Here is a 19,731-nt window from a genome sequence, read left to right as displayed (position 1 = left end):
TTGCCTGGCTCAGTGGACTCTGAAGACCCAGTTGCCACTAACATCTACCCCTAATGCACCCTTAGTGTCAATATCTCGGGAGGTGATGTCAGATCTCCGCTGGTGTCTGAGACAGGAGACCCTACTGGGAAACACTCGACAGGTTCCACGTCCAGAGTTCCTTCCTTTTTCTTTCAGATGCTTCTCGGTTAAAAAGGAGGCTGCTCGCCCACAGGGGGAAAAAGATCTCAGGCCTATAGTCCAGGAAGAGTTAGATCTTCCCTATCTGTTACCTGGCGAGGCATACTTAGCATTATTCTTCTTCTCATTATCCCTCAGTGACCACCCTGTGATCGTGAATAAACCAACATCTCCACAGTAGTGACCTGCATCTAAAAGCAAGGGAGGACTCTGTATCCCTTCTGCTATGCCAAGAAGTGGCTATTTTTACCTTTAGGTGCAAATCTTGCAGTCTCTCTCTCTTTCTAAGCAAGATTCATTCCTGATAAGAGGAATGTGTTTATGGACCATCTGAGCCAATCAGGGATATCAAGTAAGCTCAGATTGGTGTTTTGCTTCCTCTAAGTGGCAAAGAGTCTTGTGAAATTATAAATTTCCTCAACTCTGAACATGTTCACCTCTTGCCTGAACATCAAAAAACTCCCAGTGTATGGTTCTAACAATTCCAGAATTGGTGGTGGTGATGGAAGATGCCTTCCAACACCCATAGGATGGACTGGTTTTTTTTTTTTTTTTTTTTTTTTTTTTACCCTTGTTCCTCCGTCCTGTCTGCCTGTCCTGAGATGTTAGAGTAAAGCTAGTTGCCCCAATGTGGGCACAAGTGGGGTGGTATTCAGACCTACTGGATCTCCTTGTAGAAGTTCCAAGTGAACCAACAGAATGCCCAAACCTGCCAAAACATTCTACACGTTTGAAAGTTCCATGAGGGGGTCGGAAGGTTATCCAGAATCTGCTCCGTGAGAGAAGCTTTTTGGGATCAACTGCAAAGCGATTTAACGGATACCTCCATAAGACTTCAGCAGAAGTCTACAATAGGAGGATATTACTTCACGTCAAATGTCTACATACATAGGAATAGTGCTCTAAGTGTTTCTGAGGATTGAGAAGTCCCTCTAGGTCACAGCGGTAAAGGCTATCGTTCAGCCTTAGCTCTTAAGGCTGAAGAGACTAATCCTCCTCTCCTCATACAGACACTCTGCTCTCATCAGGAACTAAAAACAGACCTACCCTCCTTGGGAATTCAATCCCCATCTTTCCTTAGCATCGGAAGAAATCAAGTGGTTTGAATGGCTCGGGTTTTCCAAGGGGCAGAGAGAATTATCCTTGTGTTCCAGAGTTTGTGGCTAAAACCTAAAATCCAGATATCAATGACACCAAATTTGACTCTCACAATCTTCTCTCAAAGAGGTAACGGATGATCCAGGTAATTTGTTACTCTGAATTGTAAAGGCAGTCAGGAAATACCTAAAGAGGACATCACTTCTCAGAAATGGTATTTCTAATCAGTCTTTAAGCATTAGTCACTTCAAAAGGTTTGCCACCAGGACATGAGTGGTCATACTGCATCCTTGAAGTTAAACAAGAACCGGTCAGAGGCGTAGAACCTTAGGGTATATAAATCCTCATGGAAGTGCCGCCAGGGGAACCCCACGAGCAGCTATTAAGTTTATGCAGCAACCTTAGGGTTCTGCAAAAAGCACTTGGTGGCCCCAGGTCCTTAGTGTGGGGGTCTACAAGAGCCAGACCACCTTAAACAGGCCACTATTTACCAGAGTATACCATTAGATTTTGGATACCTTCTCCTTAGGGCCTATTGTTGTGGCACAGAAACTAAAATATTCTCTGCATTGTAAAGATATTCAGAGGCTATACATCCTTGGGAAGCGCCAGCATTGGGCCCCCTTGAACACATTACATTTGTTATTTAGCTACAACCTTGGTGTTCTGCGAAAACCACTTGGAAAATGTGAATTAATGTCTATATCTGCCACCTCCAAACAATGGATCTTGGATTACTCTTACAAGTGAAAAAAAAAACTTTCCTATTTTTATCCAATATGTTTAATATATTGACATTATTCTCTTGATGTACGTTCTGGGCAGTTTCATTTCCAGTTAGGTCAATGACTTAAAGAGAACATATACTTTGGCCCTGCCTCTTCGAGAGTCGGTTGGACTCTGAAATTCTTATACTATTTATTTTGCTTGTCCATTCCTTAATGGTAGAGCTTAATTAAGGTGACCTCGTGATGGAGAGACTCCCACCTAAGAAACACTCTCTACATATAAATGGCTCAGAAGTTTGTATCCACATAGGAATAAACTACAAAATTTTAATACAATTTGTATTTTTCCTACAGTATCTATACTAACCAAAGTCATTTATGTAAAGGTCCTACCTCATCCACCCAACAAGTTTTGACCAGGATAGTGTGAAGCTTGCCTCGCAGCAGCTCATAGCGCTGCCCAGCAGTGTAGATGCCAAGTAACTTAATATGCTATATAGTTACCGGTTTGGCACCTTGTCTGTCTTTCTAGTTGTACAGAATGACAAAGGAGTAAACCCATATAAATAACTCAGGGTTTGTATAGCTAGGAAAAATACAATTAAAAATTTGTTGTTTCCAAACATTTTCTCACAAGTTTTGGAATAAGGATTATGTACATAATGGTAAAGGAACATTGCTCAGTTGTGTATAGTAATAAGCAGTGTATCAAATGAAAAGTATTGTTATAACTGATGTACACTGTTTTCCTAAATAAAATTTTTTTTGAAGGATTTAAAACACAAAACAGTCATAGAATTTGTAAAGTTAGGACATTTTATTTTCTTTCCAAAACAAGCTAAAATCAGCTGCCTGCATATTCATATAATTATAATAATCATTTATTTATATGCTATAATACAATGTATATAAAACAGTGCTAAGCTGTGATTAAAAAAATGTGTAGCTAATACAACAATCCACCTAGCTGCAAGAGAAGACAAGAAGTGGTCCTATGACAACCACAAGGATCCCCAGCCGAGTGTCATTTTTCTTAAAATCAAAAAAGAAATTTCTAATTGTTAAAATAATAATCTCTCATTAAGAAAATTATAATCCATCTGAGCAAGTTTGCTCTTGGGTTAAATGACTATGAAAAAAAATGAATGCTGCACATCAGCTGAATGATACTAATGGTAAGTCAAGCATTGTATTAAGTCATCAAGATATCCTGCCGGACATTATAAGAGAGTTATTGTTAAGATGATGAAGCCAAAGTACGGAGATCCCACCATTATAAGTAAATGGCACCTCTTTTATGCAAGTAATATTGAATGACTTCAAGTTGAAGAAAGTAAGTTTTACTCAGGTCCATCCATTTGTAAAATAGTTGAGGTCAGTCTTTTTAATTAATGACAGCATGGAAAGTGTGTTTTTAGCTCTCGCAAACGAGTGCCACAACCTAGATGGGCAAGAAATTGGAAGATCAAAGAACCATTTAATAGTCTCTCTTAGAAATGTGAACCATTTGCAGCAAATGGTGAGACTTGGTGGGGTGAGACGAGAGACTGCTGATCCGACGACTATTCGTGGAAGGACAAGAGTAATGAAAACAAAAAAGATCATGTGCATTTATTCATTAAAAGAGAGACTGAAATGAAAGTATAATTATAATAACAATTCTAACCTCTGGCCCACAAGACAGATCATGACTGGTTGCTTATTACTCCCGTCCACTACTATGTATGGAGTCGTCACAATCTCGCCTGGGGAGCTAAACAGCAGGTGGGTATGATGGAACAACCAAGACATTACATAAAATCACTGGTGAAATATTACCTTCCTAAAAAGAATTTTGCAAGATAGCAAGTTGCAGTCACTCGTTCACTCATTCATTCACACATATGCAACAAGCAATGACGTAATGTTCATCCGTATCTAAAACTTGCTTTGAGGCACTAAGAAAAGCTGAATTTTGACAACCAGCTGCTAAAGAGAACAAGGTTAAAAAAATATAATGTTCAAAATCATAAAGAAAAAATTATAAAATTTTAAAACGATTCATAAATCTTTCTTATACATTTTATAAAATAAACCATACTATTTTGGTGAATATCTCAAAACTACTCTTAATACCAACAACTAAAAATAGACAATAAAGCACAGTCTACTAACACTGCCTTAATAGCCAATTGGTAAATTATACAATAGTCAAATTAAAAATAAGCTGACGTAATTTGTACAAGTCTTGGATCCGATGAACAGTGTCAGCAGCACACCTCTCGCCAGCACCACACGAGCAATATTTTTGTTTGTTTGTTTTTCGCTATCTACAACTTCTGGCAGTGTCTGTGAAAAGTTGAAAACAAAAAATGTAGGATGACACCAAAAATTATCCTTTAAAAACTGAAGCACAGTACTGTATAATGTAATACAAAGTAAAACTAGGAGCACATTCATTTTCCAAAATAGGACTTTTTGATTCTCAAAGCTAATAATTACTGTATATGAAGATTTCAGGAACAAAACATCATGTCTCATACAGAAGTTATGAAAACAAATTTACAAACCTGTCGAATCGATAGGATGCAAAATTCTAAAATTGAATAAATCAAACTCGAACATAAAAAAATACCACATTGTGGGTTTGTATTCCCTTAAGCCACAAGCTACTTGACATACCAGCATTGGTCTACCAGAGACATGAGTTGGTGAAGTTCAAGAGAGAAATGTGGGCACTAATGGTGGGCAGCCTCTTTCTCCTTCTTCTTATCCTTTTTCTTCTTGAGAAAGCTTGGGGTGCGAAGACCTTTCTTCTTCTTTTTCTTATCCTTAGAGATGGAGTCATCGGTTAGGGATGTATCCTTTGTTGGTGATCCCTGCAATTACAAATAGATCTAAATATGCACGAAGATATTGGAAATTGTACAACAAACATATTGTGACTATCTACATTCTAAGATTTCTTTCAAGTTGACAAAAATCCACTTTACATTTAATAAATGACCATGGAGAATCTTTGTAATAATGTACGCAATATTCCCAAGTCTAACAAAAGACAGGATGAAACTACTGGGCAACACACACTATGGGATATTCAAGCTTTCTTGAGGTATAAAAACATCTTTAACACCAAAAAGAAAGGGTTACATTGTTACATGCTACTTCAGTTCACATTACTGAAAATTCATGAAATATCAGGGGGGGGGAAAAATATACCATCCTGTTCTCTTCCTATAATACCAATTATCCATATCTACAGTATCCTTATTGTGAGAAGCAGAATTTACAAGTAGTTCTGTGATTTTTTGTATTAAAATTTTCAGGTATCTTTAATTTAATATCGCTACTTAACAAGAGCTACCTTTTCTTTATGATAGACAATAAACCTCCTTCCAGGTCAGACCATCACCTATATTCTAGAGTACTGTAATGTAAAATCCCCAGCTTTAACTCTGCCAGATTCCCCATTAAGCCAACAGTAATGTTTACAGTATTGGATATATGTTAATGCTTATAATTAGCTTTAATGATGCAATATTTTGTCCTTTAAATGAATTTATAGACATTTTTTCAAATAAGTCTGATTCTCAGGTTATATTCAAATAACACACAATCTATACTGCCCATGGCATAAAGTAATACAAAAAAAATAATTTCATGCTTGAGACAATTTTGATCTTTTCAATTTACATGGAAAGAAAGATAATTATCTCACAGCAACTAAGGCATGCGATTATCACAAAAAAAAACAGTACATTTGAATAAGAGGGTGGGGGATAAGAAATTTGGAGGAAAAGCTAACCTCACTTCAAGGGATCTTTAAAGGAGAGTAATTTTCATGGTAATTAACCCAATATTTTGTTGCAACAATTTAAACCAAGTGCAATGTACCTAAGATACCTTGCACTGGATGTACATCAACTAATGTATATCAACTACTGTAGACATTTTAATGCTAGTTTTGATTTTATTTGCTTTTTTGTACCATCACATCTAAAGAAAACCATACTAATGCCACTTGTGGGATTTAAACCACGGGATCAATCTAAGAAATAAAACTAATGATACTTCTAATTAATGAAGAGGGCATGAGGTTACTGACGCTAATACCATACTTCTAATTATGAAGAAGACATGAAGTCATCTGATGAGTTATTATATTTGCAATTTTCATAACCTCTGGTTGTGAGTTCTCATAATGGCAATACTGTATAGTAGTCATCTTGAGTTTTAATCAATAATCATCAGATATATTCAAATTTTATCAGCATGTCCCCTCCATATTGTACTTTAAAATTCTTTTTAAAGGAGTTAATAAAGGCAAGCCATTTTAAAATGTCCTTTTTAAATATTCCCTGTTGCGAGCACAGCGAGATATCGGAAAAATCCCAGGCTGTAGCCTCCCCAGGACCCAGCTTACCTTACAACGGCCCAGCTGATAGCAATGGGGGGAAAAACAAGCATGTACCATTGTTACTTTTACATATCTTTCTTTTGGATTTCTATTCTTGTTTAAAATACCTTTCATTTGTATGCAAAGTAGTAAATGTGAGAACTGTCGAATGTCAAGATATCGTCATCAGACAAAATTGGTTTACCCCCAGAACGAAAACTGTAACTACTCTAATAACACCCACCAATAATTTTCATAGTTTTTCCCCCAATTACACAGCACAGCTCATCCTACTGACTTGCAACCTTTCTTTGAAGGTAGCGGTAGAACACCCATCTTCCCAAGACAAAAAAAAAATTTTAACATTATTTTCAGACTATTGTAACATTTTTATTCCACCATGAAATAATGTTCACCCTATGTCATCAACCCTGGCATGTTTACACATTTTTCACAAACACTAGAAATGTTAAAGTAAACTTTATTTTTTCTAGATGTACAAACCTGAGTCATTTATATGAGTTACACTATTGCCGTTTTGCTAAGACCAAAATTAAGGATATCCTGTGGGTCTGGCATTGTTCCCAGTTGTACTGGGTAGGTGCATAGAAGCCTTCAGCTCAATTTCCACTTGAGTATTGGTTATGACTTATGAGCTGGATAAGGTGATCAATATAAATAAATGGCTTAGGTTTGTATAACTAAGAAATATTTGTAGTTTGTTACTTCACAAATACAAACGCACCTCATTTATATGGGTATCTTCCTTGGGTGGGAGGAAGTCCTTGCATGACAAGATTAGGGCATCTGTGTGATACTTGACCACATTATAGCATAATGATTATCATGACTGGCTCGCATAAGAGGCAAGTTGGTCATGAAGTCAGCCTCAAAAAGGCTGGTAAATGTTGCAGCCACACCTGATCTGATAATTTCTAAATTTGAAATACATCATATATATATGTAATGTCCCAATGGTATTTTCACCTTCATTATTGGTTATCAGTGTAGATACTCCAAAGGAAGGAAGGTACTTTCCTTCTACTCTCATGCCTCACATGCTGAAAATAACTGATGACATGACATGTTAATTATCCTATCAGGGCATAGGTTCTAAATTATCTGTTGGGAGCTACCACCGGACCTAAGGAGAATGTGCCCAAGTGTGAGGGTAAAACTTTCAAGTAATTAGCTGTGAAAATGGTCTGTCTCTTCCAGACCACAGCACTAAGGCACCTGTGCCATCGAGTGGTTCTTGCGGAACATTAAGGTTGCAGCAATACCATGGATGTCATAAGGGGGGGCCCACAGTCGGTGCTTCTCCTGAAGATTTGTATGATTTCATAATAGCTCTCATAACCAGAAAGAGATAGCGCTCTTGGTTAGTCCCTTCTTGTTTCAACCTGTGCCTAAAAACAAGTTAGGGACGAAAGGGTAAAGTCCTCTTTAGGTAAAGATGGACTTCCTTTATAGGGCAAAGTAACATATTGTCTGGGTCATCAGTTATCTCCTTAATTGTGGAAATGATAAAGGAGTATAATTGGTTATCAGTCATTGATGGAATTCGGGTTTTAGCTATGAAATCTGACATAAAAGAAAAATACAGACCTTTCCACCATGGGAATGTGGCATTAAATGAGATAGACCATATGATTTTCTCACTCTCTTTGATGATGCCAGAGCTAAGAGAAATGCTGTCGTCAATATAAGGTCCATGTCCGATGTTCTGCAAAAAGGTTCCTAAGGTGTTAGTTTCAGGGGGCCCAGGATGGGGTTTGAGTTCCCAAGGGGCAAGAGTGCTTTAAGCTTTTGTTTAGAGCATAAATTTCCTCAAGGAGGAGAGATCAATTCCCTTCAGTCTGAAGAATCTGGCTTAAATCCGAGTTGTAGCTTTTTACCACTGTAACCAAGATAAGTTACTCCTTCTGTAGGTCCAATCATAGAAGTGGACCAGTTTGCCTGATAAACCTCTTCAAAGGACTTGTAGGTACCCTGAAAGTTGCTCCGCAGTCTGTCTCGTAAAGCCTTCCTCTTGAAGTTCTCTTGAAACTTCTATGAGAAGATCTCGAAAGTCAGGGTACCACTCCACCTGTTGTCACCTTGGTGCAACTAGCATTACTCTTGGGTATTGTGATAACCTGATCTCATTCTAGACTTGACAGATCAGGTAGAATGGGGGAAACACATAGGTGTCCATTCCATCCCAGGAGTGTCAAAAAGCATCTTCCAATACTGCTGCCAGGTCCAAGAGTGGAAAACAATACACTGGTAGTTTGTTGTTCAGATGTGTGTCGTAAATGTCTATGGTCGGAGAACTCCAGGAAGTCTGAAGAGGATCCAAAGACCATTCTGAACCAACTTTTATCCCTAGTCTGCTCTGATTGTCTGCTATCACATTCTTCTGCCCTGAGATAAATCAGGCTGACAGATGAACATCATTTACCTGTGCCCATTGTTGCATTCCTGCTCCCAACTGACAGAGGTGGCGGCACACTAAGCTTTCATGTTAGTTGACAAAGGTCACTACAGTCGTGTTGTTGCTCATCAACACTACTGAGAGACCTTTTATTGCCTCTGTAAAGTGCAGCAACACTACATATGCTGCATTGAGCTTGATAGTTTAGAGTATCTTTGAGGGCTCCCATCCCTGGTGAGAAGCTTCTGAAAAGATAAAAAAATCCTGTTGGAATCGGCGGAGGCAATCCAGCTAACAAATTCCCTCCTTCAGCCACCACAAGAGAGACGTTCTCTAGTCTTAAGGGATCTTCACTAGAGCTGACGGGCACTGAAGTCTGTGACCACTGGCTCCTTAGTGCCCATTGGACTGAGCAAAGATGCGTCCTCCCTAAGGGTAAAAGTTCCTTTAGGGAGGCAAGATGACCAGAAGTGAGCTGGAAGGAACTCCTCCTTACGGAACGGTGTTGCGATCTGTCTTAAACATTGGGCTCTGTCTCAAGATGTAAATACTTTGGCTTGGACCGAAACCATGTCCATGCCCAAGTACCATTGATGACGATGCGGGTCTAGTGTCGACTTCTAATTAAACCAGATACCCAGACCACGGCGAAATGTGAGAAGCTCTCTGTAGCGGATAAGCCGAGATCTTAACTCTACCAGTTGGTAGCAGTCATCTAGATATTGCAAGTCTTATTCCCACAACATGTGTCCATGAGGAGACTAGAGTTCATACTTAGACTTCAGCCTATAACTCGTAAGTTGTTGACAGGCAAAGTGCAATACCTTGAACTCGTAAATTTTCTCTCTGAAAATGAAACTAGTGTACTGTACTTCCTTGATCTCGGATGGCTTGAGATTGGAAGCACCCGTCCTGTAGACCTATGCCCTGTAGGAAAGCATTCTTTCTGATGGCCTGTATCATTTATCTGTGGTCTCCATCTTTAATATTGAAGCACAAACTGGTTCAAGTGGGAAAGGTCTATGAGAGGTACCCAACATCCTGACAATTTCTCCTTCACCAGAATCAGTGAAATTTCTTTCTCTAAGAGCAGATCTGTTTGGGAGGCCAACAAATACAATGATGGGATCATCAGAGAGCGATAGCTCATGAACGGGACATGACAGCCAGAGCAATAACTTCTACAGCCCAGGGATCTGCCCGAGGAACTGCCACCTTGTCCAGTGAAGTTGCAGGCATCCCCCTATACGTAGTCAAGTCAGGGGATCTACCATCTCTGATGGGTACTTCGACTCCTGCAACAAAAGGATGTTGAGGGCACTGACTGTTTCATACCGATGGTTGTTATCTGGTTCTAGTAACAGATGAGGAGGAGGTTATTTGCAAGGGGGGGGGGGAGCCTAGGTATTTGTTAAGCTGAAAATCAAGATGCTGCAATTCTTCTAAGGAATAATGTTTCACAAGTCCTCTCATATTTCTCCACTGTCGAAGGAACTTCTGCTGGTGGGAAAAGTGTTGGATGGTACATAATATTAGAGTTCCTTCTTAATTTAAAGGAATCTCCGAGTTGTATGCCTTAGTACTGTAACTTGATACGTACTGCATCTCTTCTCCTCAGTATGCAGTTTCCCCAGCAAAAGACTGTTTGATGGAGGACAAACTCTGTTTTAACCCACCAATCTGACAAGATCTTCATACTGCTTTTTTGTATCAGGAAGAGAGATATTCAGAAAATGCAAAGTCTGAAACTGCTTCTGACCAATGGTCTAGACAGGAACAAGCCTGAAAGACAAACAGTGCTATGCCTCCAAACTCTGCAACTCTGGCAGAAAGGGAGGTGGGATGACGATTCAAGTTCCCACCGAGCATGCCACGTCAAATTCATAAACGTCCGAGTCAATTCAAAGCTGACACGATAAGCCCCGGTAAGTACATAAAACTTGCTGTGTCTTGATAGAGTTGGAGGAGAAAGTTGCGTTGACCGATTGGATCTCAAGGAGTTCTCTGCGTTCAAGATTTCCTTATTAATCAGCTCATGTCTTGCCTGATTTGACTTAAGCAACTTGCGTGACTCGTGATCTTCAGAAAATGGAATGCCTCCCCTGGTTCCAATGAGGATACTTCTTTTTCTATGGGAACAACACCTGTCACTTCCATTGTCACTTCAGTACTTTGTTCTGGGGAATCTCAAATAATAATTGATTCATGAATTGGGAACCTGGTTCTAGGACTGTGCCTTAATGATTGGGTTCTTGTTTTGGAAAGACTATAATTTTTAATTCTTCCATGAACGTCTTTCCTCGTGTCTCACTCCTGATACACACGAGGGAGCTAAAAGGGACGAATGGCTGTAAGTTCTGTCTTGTGTCAGTTGTTCATGTTGATAAGATGGCAATGGGAGGAAATGCTTCTACTCCCTCTGGCATTGAATACTGTTCATGTGTATCCCACAGATTCCTTATGCCTGTAAGAAGAGTAATGAGCATGGGGGAATCCGATCTGCTTCTCTTAATGGTTGCTGTTCCCAATAGGCAGAATGGGTATACATGAGGAAACGGCAGAACTAAAAGTGGATCTATGGTTTCCTCTGATATCTGATAACAAATGTACTCGTCTAGTCGATGAGTTTGTCTCATACATGATCAAGCATGTTGGTGGCGTTCCCTCGATAAGTTTGTGTCATGCCTGATCGGGGGTGTTGGTGACATTCTTGGAATGATGGCCGTGTATTTTTTCTGCGGACGCATATTATTAATGGCACGTTCAGGCGGAGTATGTGGCGGAGTATGTGACCCCACTTTTTTTCATGTTTTGAGCCATTTATAGGCTTACACTTTTCCATAAGTTTGGGGAAAGGACACACAGTCTGTCTGTGCATCTCTGGACGTAGGGAAGATTCGCACTCGGACTAGGCCCATACAACCAATTTTTCTGGTCTTATTTTGCACTTTTACACATCATGAGGAGTCTGGAAACATCAATAATTTTTTTTTAGGGCAAAACTTACCATTTGGGTCCTTAGCATGACTGGTGGGAGCAATATAACTACTCATATGTTAAAGGAGGAGATTCCTATTGTCTATTCACCAACCGGTGTGAGATCCATGTTGCCGTATTATTAGATGGTAATTGATTTAAATTAACAGAAATCTGTATCAGGGATTAGAAATCTCCTTGTTCTCCTTCATCTGAAATAAAAATCTGTTACTCCATGCTAAGCACACTCGTTTGTGGCGATGGTTGGTTATCTTTGAGGATTTAGAAATTCTGGAGAAATCATTGGTTCCTGAAATAAATCCTGGTTCAGTTAGTTCATTGATGAGCCAGAGGGCCATAATCACACTATTTTCTATCTCACAAAGAATAGTTGGAGATCACTCATCTGGAAAAAATTCAGGGCTTGTCACAGAAGGGTTCTCCTACTTGCCCTCTTTAGAGGAAGAAGCAGACCATGAACAATCTCTTTTAGCTTTCTTCTTACGACGGCTACTGAATTTTTACCATTGGGAAGACAACCATTCCCTACAACCCTCACAAGGGGAAGAAATGGAACACCTCTTACCTCGACATGGGGATCTACCTCCACATGACATGTGAAGGTGCCAAAAGGACGAGACCTTTTAGGCTAGGACAGGTTCTTATACATACTTGAAAAGCACTCATGATTACAAGAAATGAAAAGGAAAAGCACAGCACGGACAGCTGTTGAGCAGAAGGCTGTTCAGAGCATAGCAACAATGAGTGAACTGGGAACATAGAATACAACAATAAAAAATGTTGCCAGACCCACAAGATTTCTTTAATTTTAGGTGTGGCAAGAAATAGATAATTTGTAACCCCTATAAATGACAAGGGTTTGTATTTGCATAGGACAAAATATTGTTATGCAGGTTTATAATTCCAATTTAAATCTATAGCATCTTTTTAAATACCTTTTTCACTGGATTCCATTTCCTAATATATATACTCAAATATGATTTATTTTAGGTTGCTTAAAAGTGATAAGCTTACCCTATACCAAAATACATTAGAAGTAATATGCTCTAGTAAGACAATAGTTTGTATCCAGTTCGATATCTTATATAAGCTTTTAAAAATACCGTATTTTAAAACCGATTACACCCATTGACTGTTTAGTCTTGCTGTAACAAGGTTATAGTATTTATATAATTAGACTTGAAAACATCAGTGTAACACAAACCTCTTTACTACTGTGCGAGAACGTGCTGTGATGTGCTTCAGTATCATCACCATTGGCTACTGTCTCCCCTGTAAAAGGAAATAGAGGACTGAATAAATACCTTAGTATGAATAAAAGAAGGGCCAAGGAATATCCTAACTTTTTGGTATTGCATTAGATTATGGGAAAATGTGAAAGGCTTGAATATTCCTATTAAGCTATACTGATATTATAAATATTTCACCAAAATTAAGCAGTTTAAACATAACTTACTCACTCTCTCTCTCAATATAACCCATCATGCCAACATATTTTTTAATCAATTTGGAACTATTTCATAACTATAGGACCTTTGTTTCACTGTACTTTCACGTAAAAACTTCATCCATTAAGTAGAGTCACTAAAATTAACATTACCATGATAAACATACTAGCTTAAGCAGTTAGGCAACTAATAAGAAGCATACAAATGTCAAAATGTATTTTATATCTAGAGCAAAGCACATAAAATGTATTGTTACCTTTGGCATACTATTATAAAAATTAAATTCCAATTAGTACTGTAGTTTCAAATAAAATACAAGTTCAAAATGAAATAAGTGACTTGTACCTTAGATACAATAAGTCTATTCATTAAAATAATGAACTACTATAGCATTACTACTTTATTTACACTACAGTATATATTTTCTTTTCATATCCAATCCTGTAATTTTTTCCTTTTCACTAGAGCTTCAAGTCCATGTAAATACGACTTTGTTCCAACTGAAGTAGCACCTTATAAAAATGAAAGATCCAATGCCATGAATAAAAATAAATTCACTTGATGAATATACCACACATCTAAAATGAAGAAATTTAGACCAAGAAAGGCATTCCTCTTGCCCATTTCAACGGTCAAGTTCTCATAACTAACCCAGTGTGTAACTTTGCACTTCATGATCAGATTAAAAAAGGCATCTGCATGTGCAAATAAATAAAGCCACTTGACACAAATAAACAGGGGGAATGGGATGAAAGTTATTGAAAATACTAATCTTGAAACAAATTCTAAGAGAAAATAATGGAACTTACTTCATGGTGGGAAAGCAAATGAACATTATGACTAGATAAACCTAACCTAATACTTAAAACTTTAAAAATGTTATTTTCATTAGTAAAATAAATTTTTGAATATACTTACCCGATAATCATGTAGCTGTCAACTCCGTTGCCCGACAGAATTCTACGGGAGGGATACGCCAGCTATCACTATACTAGAAGGGGGTGTACTCACAAGCGCCACCTGTGGCCAGGTACTACAGTACTTGTTGTTGACGCCACCTCACTTTTTCCTCGGTCCACTGGTTCTCTATGGGGAGGAAGGGTGGGTCAATTAAATCATGATTATCGGGTAAGTATATTCAAAAATTTATTTTACTAATGAAAATAACATTTTTCAATATTAAACTTACCCGATAATCATGTAGCTGATTCACACCCAGGGGGGTGGGTGAAAAACCAGTGTACAAGACTAAAGGATAGCTAAGTATCCCGTATTTCATATAATCAGTTATCCACAATAACAATGAAATAATAAGTACCTGGTAAGGAAGTCGACTTGAACCGTTACTCTGCCTTTAATAAGATCGTCTTCCTTACTGAGCGCAGCGTTCCTCTTGGAAGGCTGAATCAACTCAAAGGTGCTAAAGTATACAGGGCTGCAACCCATACTAAAGGACCTCATCACAACCTTTAACCTCGGCGCTTCTCAAGAAAGAATTGACCACCCGCCAAATCAACAAGGATGTGGAAGGCTTCTTAGCCGACCGTACAACCCATAAAAAGTATTAAAGAGAAAGGTTAAAAGGTTATGGGATTATGGGAATGTAGTGGCTGAGCCCTCGCCTACTACTGCATTCGTTGCTACGAATGGTCCCAGGGTGTAGCAGTACTCGTAAAGAGACTGGACATCTTTGAGATAGAATGATGCGAACACTGACTTGCTTCTCCAATAGGTTGCATCCATAACACTTTGCAGAGAATGGCTCTGTTTGAAGGCCACTGAAGTAGCCACAGCTCCCACTTCATGTGTCCTTACCTTCAGCAAAGCAAGGTCTTCTTCCTTCAGATGAGAATGTGTTTCTCTAATCAGAAGCCTGAATAGTAAGAAACTGAGTTCTTAGAACTTGGAAAAGAAGGTTTCTTGATAGCACACTATAAGGCTTCTGATTGTCCTTGTAAAGGTTAAGACCTTTTTAGATAGTACCTAAGAGCTCTAACTGGGCAAAGTACTCTCTCCAGTTCATTCCCCACCAAGTTGGACAGGCTTGGGATCTCGAACGACTTAGGCCAAGGGCGTGAAGGAAGCTCGTTTAGCAAAAACCGAGCTGCAAGGAACATGTAGCCGTTTCAGATGTGAAAATAATGATCCTGCTGAAGGCGTGGATCTCACTTACTCTTTTAGCTGTTGTCAAGCACACGAGGAAAAGAGTTTTTAATGTGAGGTCCTAAAAAGAGGCTGATTGGAGAGGTTCAAATCTTGATGACATAAGGAACCTTAGGACCACGTCTAGATTCCAGCCTGGAGTGGACAACCGACGTTCCTTTGAGGTCTCAAAAGACCTAGGGAGGTCCTGTAGATCTTTGTTGGTGGAAAGATCCAAGCCTCTGTGGCGGAAAACCGCTGCCAACATACTTCTGTAACCCTTGATCGTAGGAGCTGAAAGGGATCTTACTTTCCTTAGATATAACAGGAAGTCAGCAATCTGGGTTACAGTGGTACTGGTTGAGGAAACTGCATTGGTCTTGTACCAGCTACGGAAGACTTCCCTTTGAGACTGATAGATTCTGAGAGTGGATGTTCTCCTTGCTTTGGCAATCGCTCTGGCTGCCTCCTTCGAAAAGCCCCTAGCTCTTGAGAGTCTTTCGGAAGTCTGCAGGCAGTCAGACGAAGAGCGTGGAGGTTCGGGTGTACCTTCTTTACGTGAGGTAGACGTAGAAGGTTCACTCCTAGAGGAAGAGTCCTGGGAATGTCGACCAGCCATTGCAGTACCTCTAAGAACCATTCTCTCGCGGGCCAGAGCGGGGCCAACCAACGTCAGCCGTGTCCCTTTGCGAGAGGAGAACTTCTGAAGTACCCTGTTGACAATCTTGAACGGCGGGAATGCATACAGGTCGAGATGGAACCAATCCAGCAGAAAAGCATCCACGTGAATTGCTGCTGGGTCTGGAATCGGAGAACAATACAATAGGAGTCTCTAGGTTATCGAGGTAGCGAACAGATCTATGGTTGGCTGACCCCACAGGGCCCAAAGTCTGCTGCAAACATTCTTGTGAAGGGTCCACTCTGTGGGGATGACCTGACCCTTCCGGCTGAGGTGATCTGCCATGACATTCATACCGCCCTGAATGAACCTCGTTACCAGCGTGAGCTTTCGATCTTTAGACCAGATGAGGAGGTCCCTTGCGATCTAGAACAACTTCACGAAAGAGTCCCTCCCTGCTTGAAGGTGTAAGCCAGGGCTGTGGTGTTGTCAGAGTCCACCTCCACCACTTTGTTAAGCTGGAGGGACTTGAAGTTTATCAAGGCCAGAAGAACCGCCAACAACTCCTGCAATTGATGTGAAGTGTCCTTTGCTCCTGATTCCATGTTCTCGATCATTCCTGTCCGTCCAAAGTCGCACCCCAGCCCGTGTCTGATGTGTCCGAGAGGAGACGGCGGTCGGGTTTCTGAACAGCCAAAGGTAGACTTCCTTGAGAAGAAAGCTGTTCTTACAACACGCGAGAGAAGACCTCCTCTCTTCGGAAACAGGAACTGAGACCGTCTCTAGCGTCATGTCCTTTATCCAGTGAGCAGCTAGATGATACTGAAGGGGGGGAGGTGGATTCTCCCTAACACGATGAACAGGGCCAGCGATGAAAGTGTCCCTGTTAGACTCATCCACTACCTGACTGAGCATCGGTTCCTTCTCAGCATGCTCTGGATGCATTCTAGGGCTTGGAAGATCCTTGGGGCCGACGGAAAAGCCCGAAAAGCTCGACTCTGAAGATCCATACCCAGGGAGACAATGGTCTGGGATGGGATGAGCTGAGACTCCTCAAAATTGACCAGGAGGCCCAGTTCCTTGGTCAGATCCATAGTCCATCTGAGAATCTCCAGACAGCGACGACTTGTGGGAGCTCTTAAAAGCCAGTCGTCTGACGGAGCCGGACACAAGATCATGGTACTGCTGCACAGTCTGTGAACTGTCAACCATGGGCAAGCGAGGAAGTACAGTGACAACCCGAAGCTGTCTAGACTGTCTGGGTCGTACAGACAACTCCTTATCGGGTTGCTGAGGTTGCCGCACTGCGTCACAACAAGTCACTTCTGCTGGTTGTTGAACGTCTTCCCAGTGACACACTGACTCCGTAAACAAGAAATCCTTTAACAAGGACTAAGCTTGGACTGTATGTCTTGCAACACAGCTCAAGGTCTATGGGAGCAGGTGTGGTAACAGACGGGGTTAGTGACTGAAATGGAACCATTACCTTCCCTGGAAGCATGTTATGCTTAAATAAAAGTCCATAGGAGGCTACGCAGCTAAAGGCTCCTCTCCAAATGACAGTGTCCTCAAGGGAATATCAGAAGGAGGGAGAAAAGCACTTTCTCATCTACAGGGACCATATCCGAGAAAAGTTAAGTTCTCTCAGTGAGGGTTTCAATGGTGCAAAAGCAGCAGACTAGAAGGCAACATTATGAAACTGCTTGACAGTCTAGTGAGTTGGCAACAACCAAAGATGTATGACTGAGAAGCATGCGGTAAGGTATGCAGAGCATGTTGTATGCAGAGCATGCTGTATGCAGAGCATGCTGTATGTAGAGCATGTTGTATGCAGAGCATGCTGTATGCAGAGCATGTTGTATGCAGAGCATGCTGAATGCAGAGCATGCTGTATGCAGAGCATGTTGTATGCAGAGCATGCTGTATGTAGAGCATGTTGTATGCAGAGCATGCTGAATGCAGAGCATGTTGTATGCAGAGCATGTTGTATGCAGAGCATGCTGTATGCAGAGCATGCTGTATGTAGAGCATGCTGTAAGGTAAGCAGAGCGTGTTGCATGGCGTTTAACATTTCTCAGAAATTCCAAGACCAGTGCTAGAGTGCTTCATGCATGCTTGCATGGGGTTTTAATATCAACATAATATTTACCTTACATTCATAACTCATGATTCATTTTTGTTTTGAAGATATTTTGCCATATTTTGCGATATTGTTAAAAATATATTGCAAGGAATACATATATATTTTTATATAAGAAAGACAAATAACCTCCATTATCATAATGTTTGTGTAGGCATACATGTATATGATTACAAATGCAAGTATGAAAGTAATGAGGTGTTATTATTGTCATTTGTTATTTCTCAAGTTGAGGAGAAAGAGGCAGATGCATGCGTTGAGGTGGCTGACTCATAGCATGAGGTTGCTGCCTCAAGGGTTGCGCTTGCTGAGTGGTTGGCGGATGCGCAGTAATTGTCTCGCGAGTTGAGGTTCCTGAGGCGCAAGGCTAAGGTGTTGTGCTTGCCTTGAGGAGGGTTGAGCTAGCTGCAGCGAGAGCTGAGGAGACTGACTCATGGATGGGAGAGGTTGTTGTACCTCAACCGAGTGTTGCATCAATGGTGGAGAAGCAAGTGGAAGCGGAGGAAGAGAGGTATAAGCCTCCTGATCCCATTGCTGAGGTTGCCTTAAGGAAGGCGGAGGGAGCTGTACACCACTGGGAACAGTAAACTCAGAACGTGGCTCAACATCGTACGCCTGGCAGGCGGTACTGCGGTCAGGCGGAGCGAGCGCAGGCGGAGCGAGTGCAGGCGGAGGCGGAGGCGCAACCTTCTCAGCCCGACACTCACGCATCAAGACTGAAAGTTGTGACTGCATGGACTGCAGTAGAGTCAACTTGGGGTCGGCAGACACTAAGGTCTGCTGAGGTAAAGCCTTAACAGCAGAGATCTGTTGTGGCAGAACCTTACTCCTCTTAGGCGGAGTGCAGTCACCTGAGACTGAGGAGAGTCAGAGCTAACCCAATGACTGCATCCGGGTTGTTGAACTCTAACTTCGTACGTCTGGCATAGGTCTGGACTTTACGTTTAAGAGGTCTTGAGACCTGAGACCAGCGTTTTCTCCCCGAAATTTCTTCTGCAGACGAGCAAAATAAGGGCTCAATCGTCTGCGGGTGGGAGTGACGGTCTCTTAAGACACGCCCGCAACCACCGAGGATACTTCTGTGCGCCGATCAAGGCCTGCCGAACCCTTTTGCCCTTCGACATTGCTTCTCCCCTGGGCTTGGGAGCTTGCAAGAGGTCCCGGACTGGGAGGACGACTGACACGCACAGAAGTACCCTCACGCACAACACTGACACACTTTGCGCTAATCACTTATCACTTTGATTTTCTGTTTGCACTTATTTCACTGAACTCGAAACTTTAAGTGGTTTGTACCTGAAACACGCAATTCTATCCTTTCTCAAAAGTTAGTAATTGCGAAAACAGAATTACTATGTAACAGAAAAATCTAATGAAAGATAAATAATTCAGTGGCTGGAAAGAGACTAAACACTAGATCAAATAAACTACGTTTAAAATCTCTCACCGCATAAAGCTTGAGAACAAGAAAAACTCTAGAAACGTTTACCTTCTTCCCCTAAAGAGACTAGGGAGAAGAGCAAAAACGATAACAACGTTACTCGCTTGAACGAAACGTTTATCCTCCTCTTTCTCCCTCCGTCTCTAT

General features: G+C 40.8%; 1 protein-coding gene across 7 annotated transcripts in view; it reads right to left on the bottom strand.

Moving 5' to 3' along the window:
* Positions 1-2,801: 2,801 nt before the first annotated feature.
* hts (adducin 1-like protein hts) overlaps positions 2,802-19,731 on the bottom strand; it is a 103,163-nt gene continuing 86,233 nt past the window's right edge. For all 7 annotated transcript variants that reach the window (XM_068380547.1, XM_068380549.1, XM_068380550.1 and 4 more), the window contains 3 exons: positions 12,999-13,066; positions 4,668-4,864; positions 2,802-4,334 (listed from right to left, as the gene is read on the bottom strand). In XM_068380547.1, coding sequence (XP_068236648.1) covers positions 4,724-4,864; positions 12,999-13,066 — 209 coding nt within the window. In that variant the 3' untranslated portion in view covers positions 2,802-4,334; positions 4,668-4,723. The remainder of the gene's footprint in view (positions 4,335-4,667; positions 4,865-12,998; positions 13,067-19,731) is intronic.

This window comes from Palaemon carinicauda, chromosome 9 (genome assembly GCF_036898095.1).
Source record: "Palaemon carinicauda isolate YSFRI2023 chromosome 9, ASM3689809v2, whole genome shotgun sequence".
NCBI lineage: Eukaryota > Metazoa > Arthropoda > Malacostraca > Decapoda > Palaemonidae > Palaemon > Palaemon carinicauda.
This window is presented reverse-complemented; position numbering and strand designations above follow the sequence as displayed.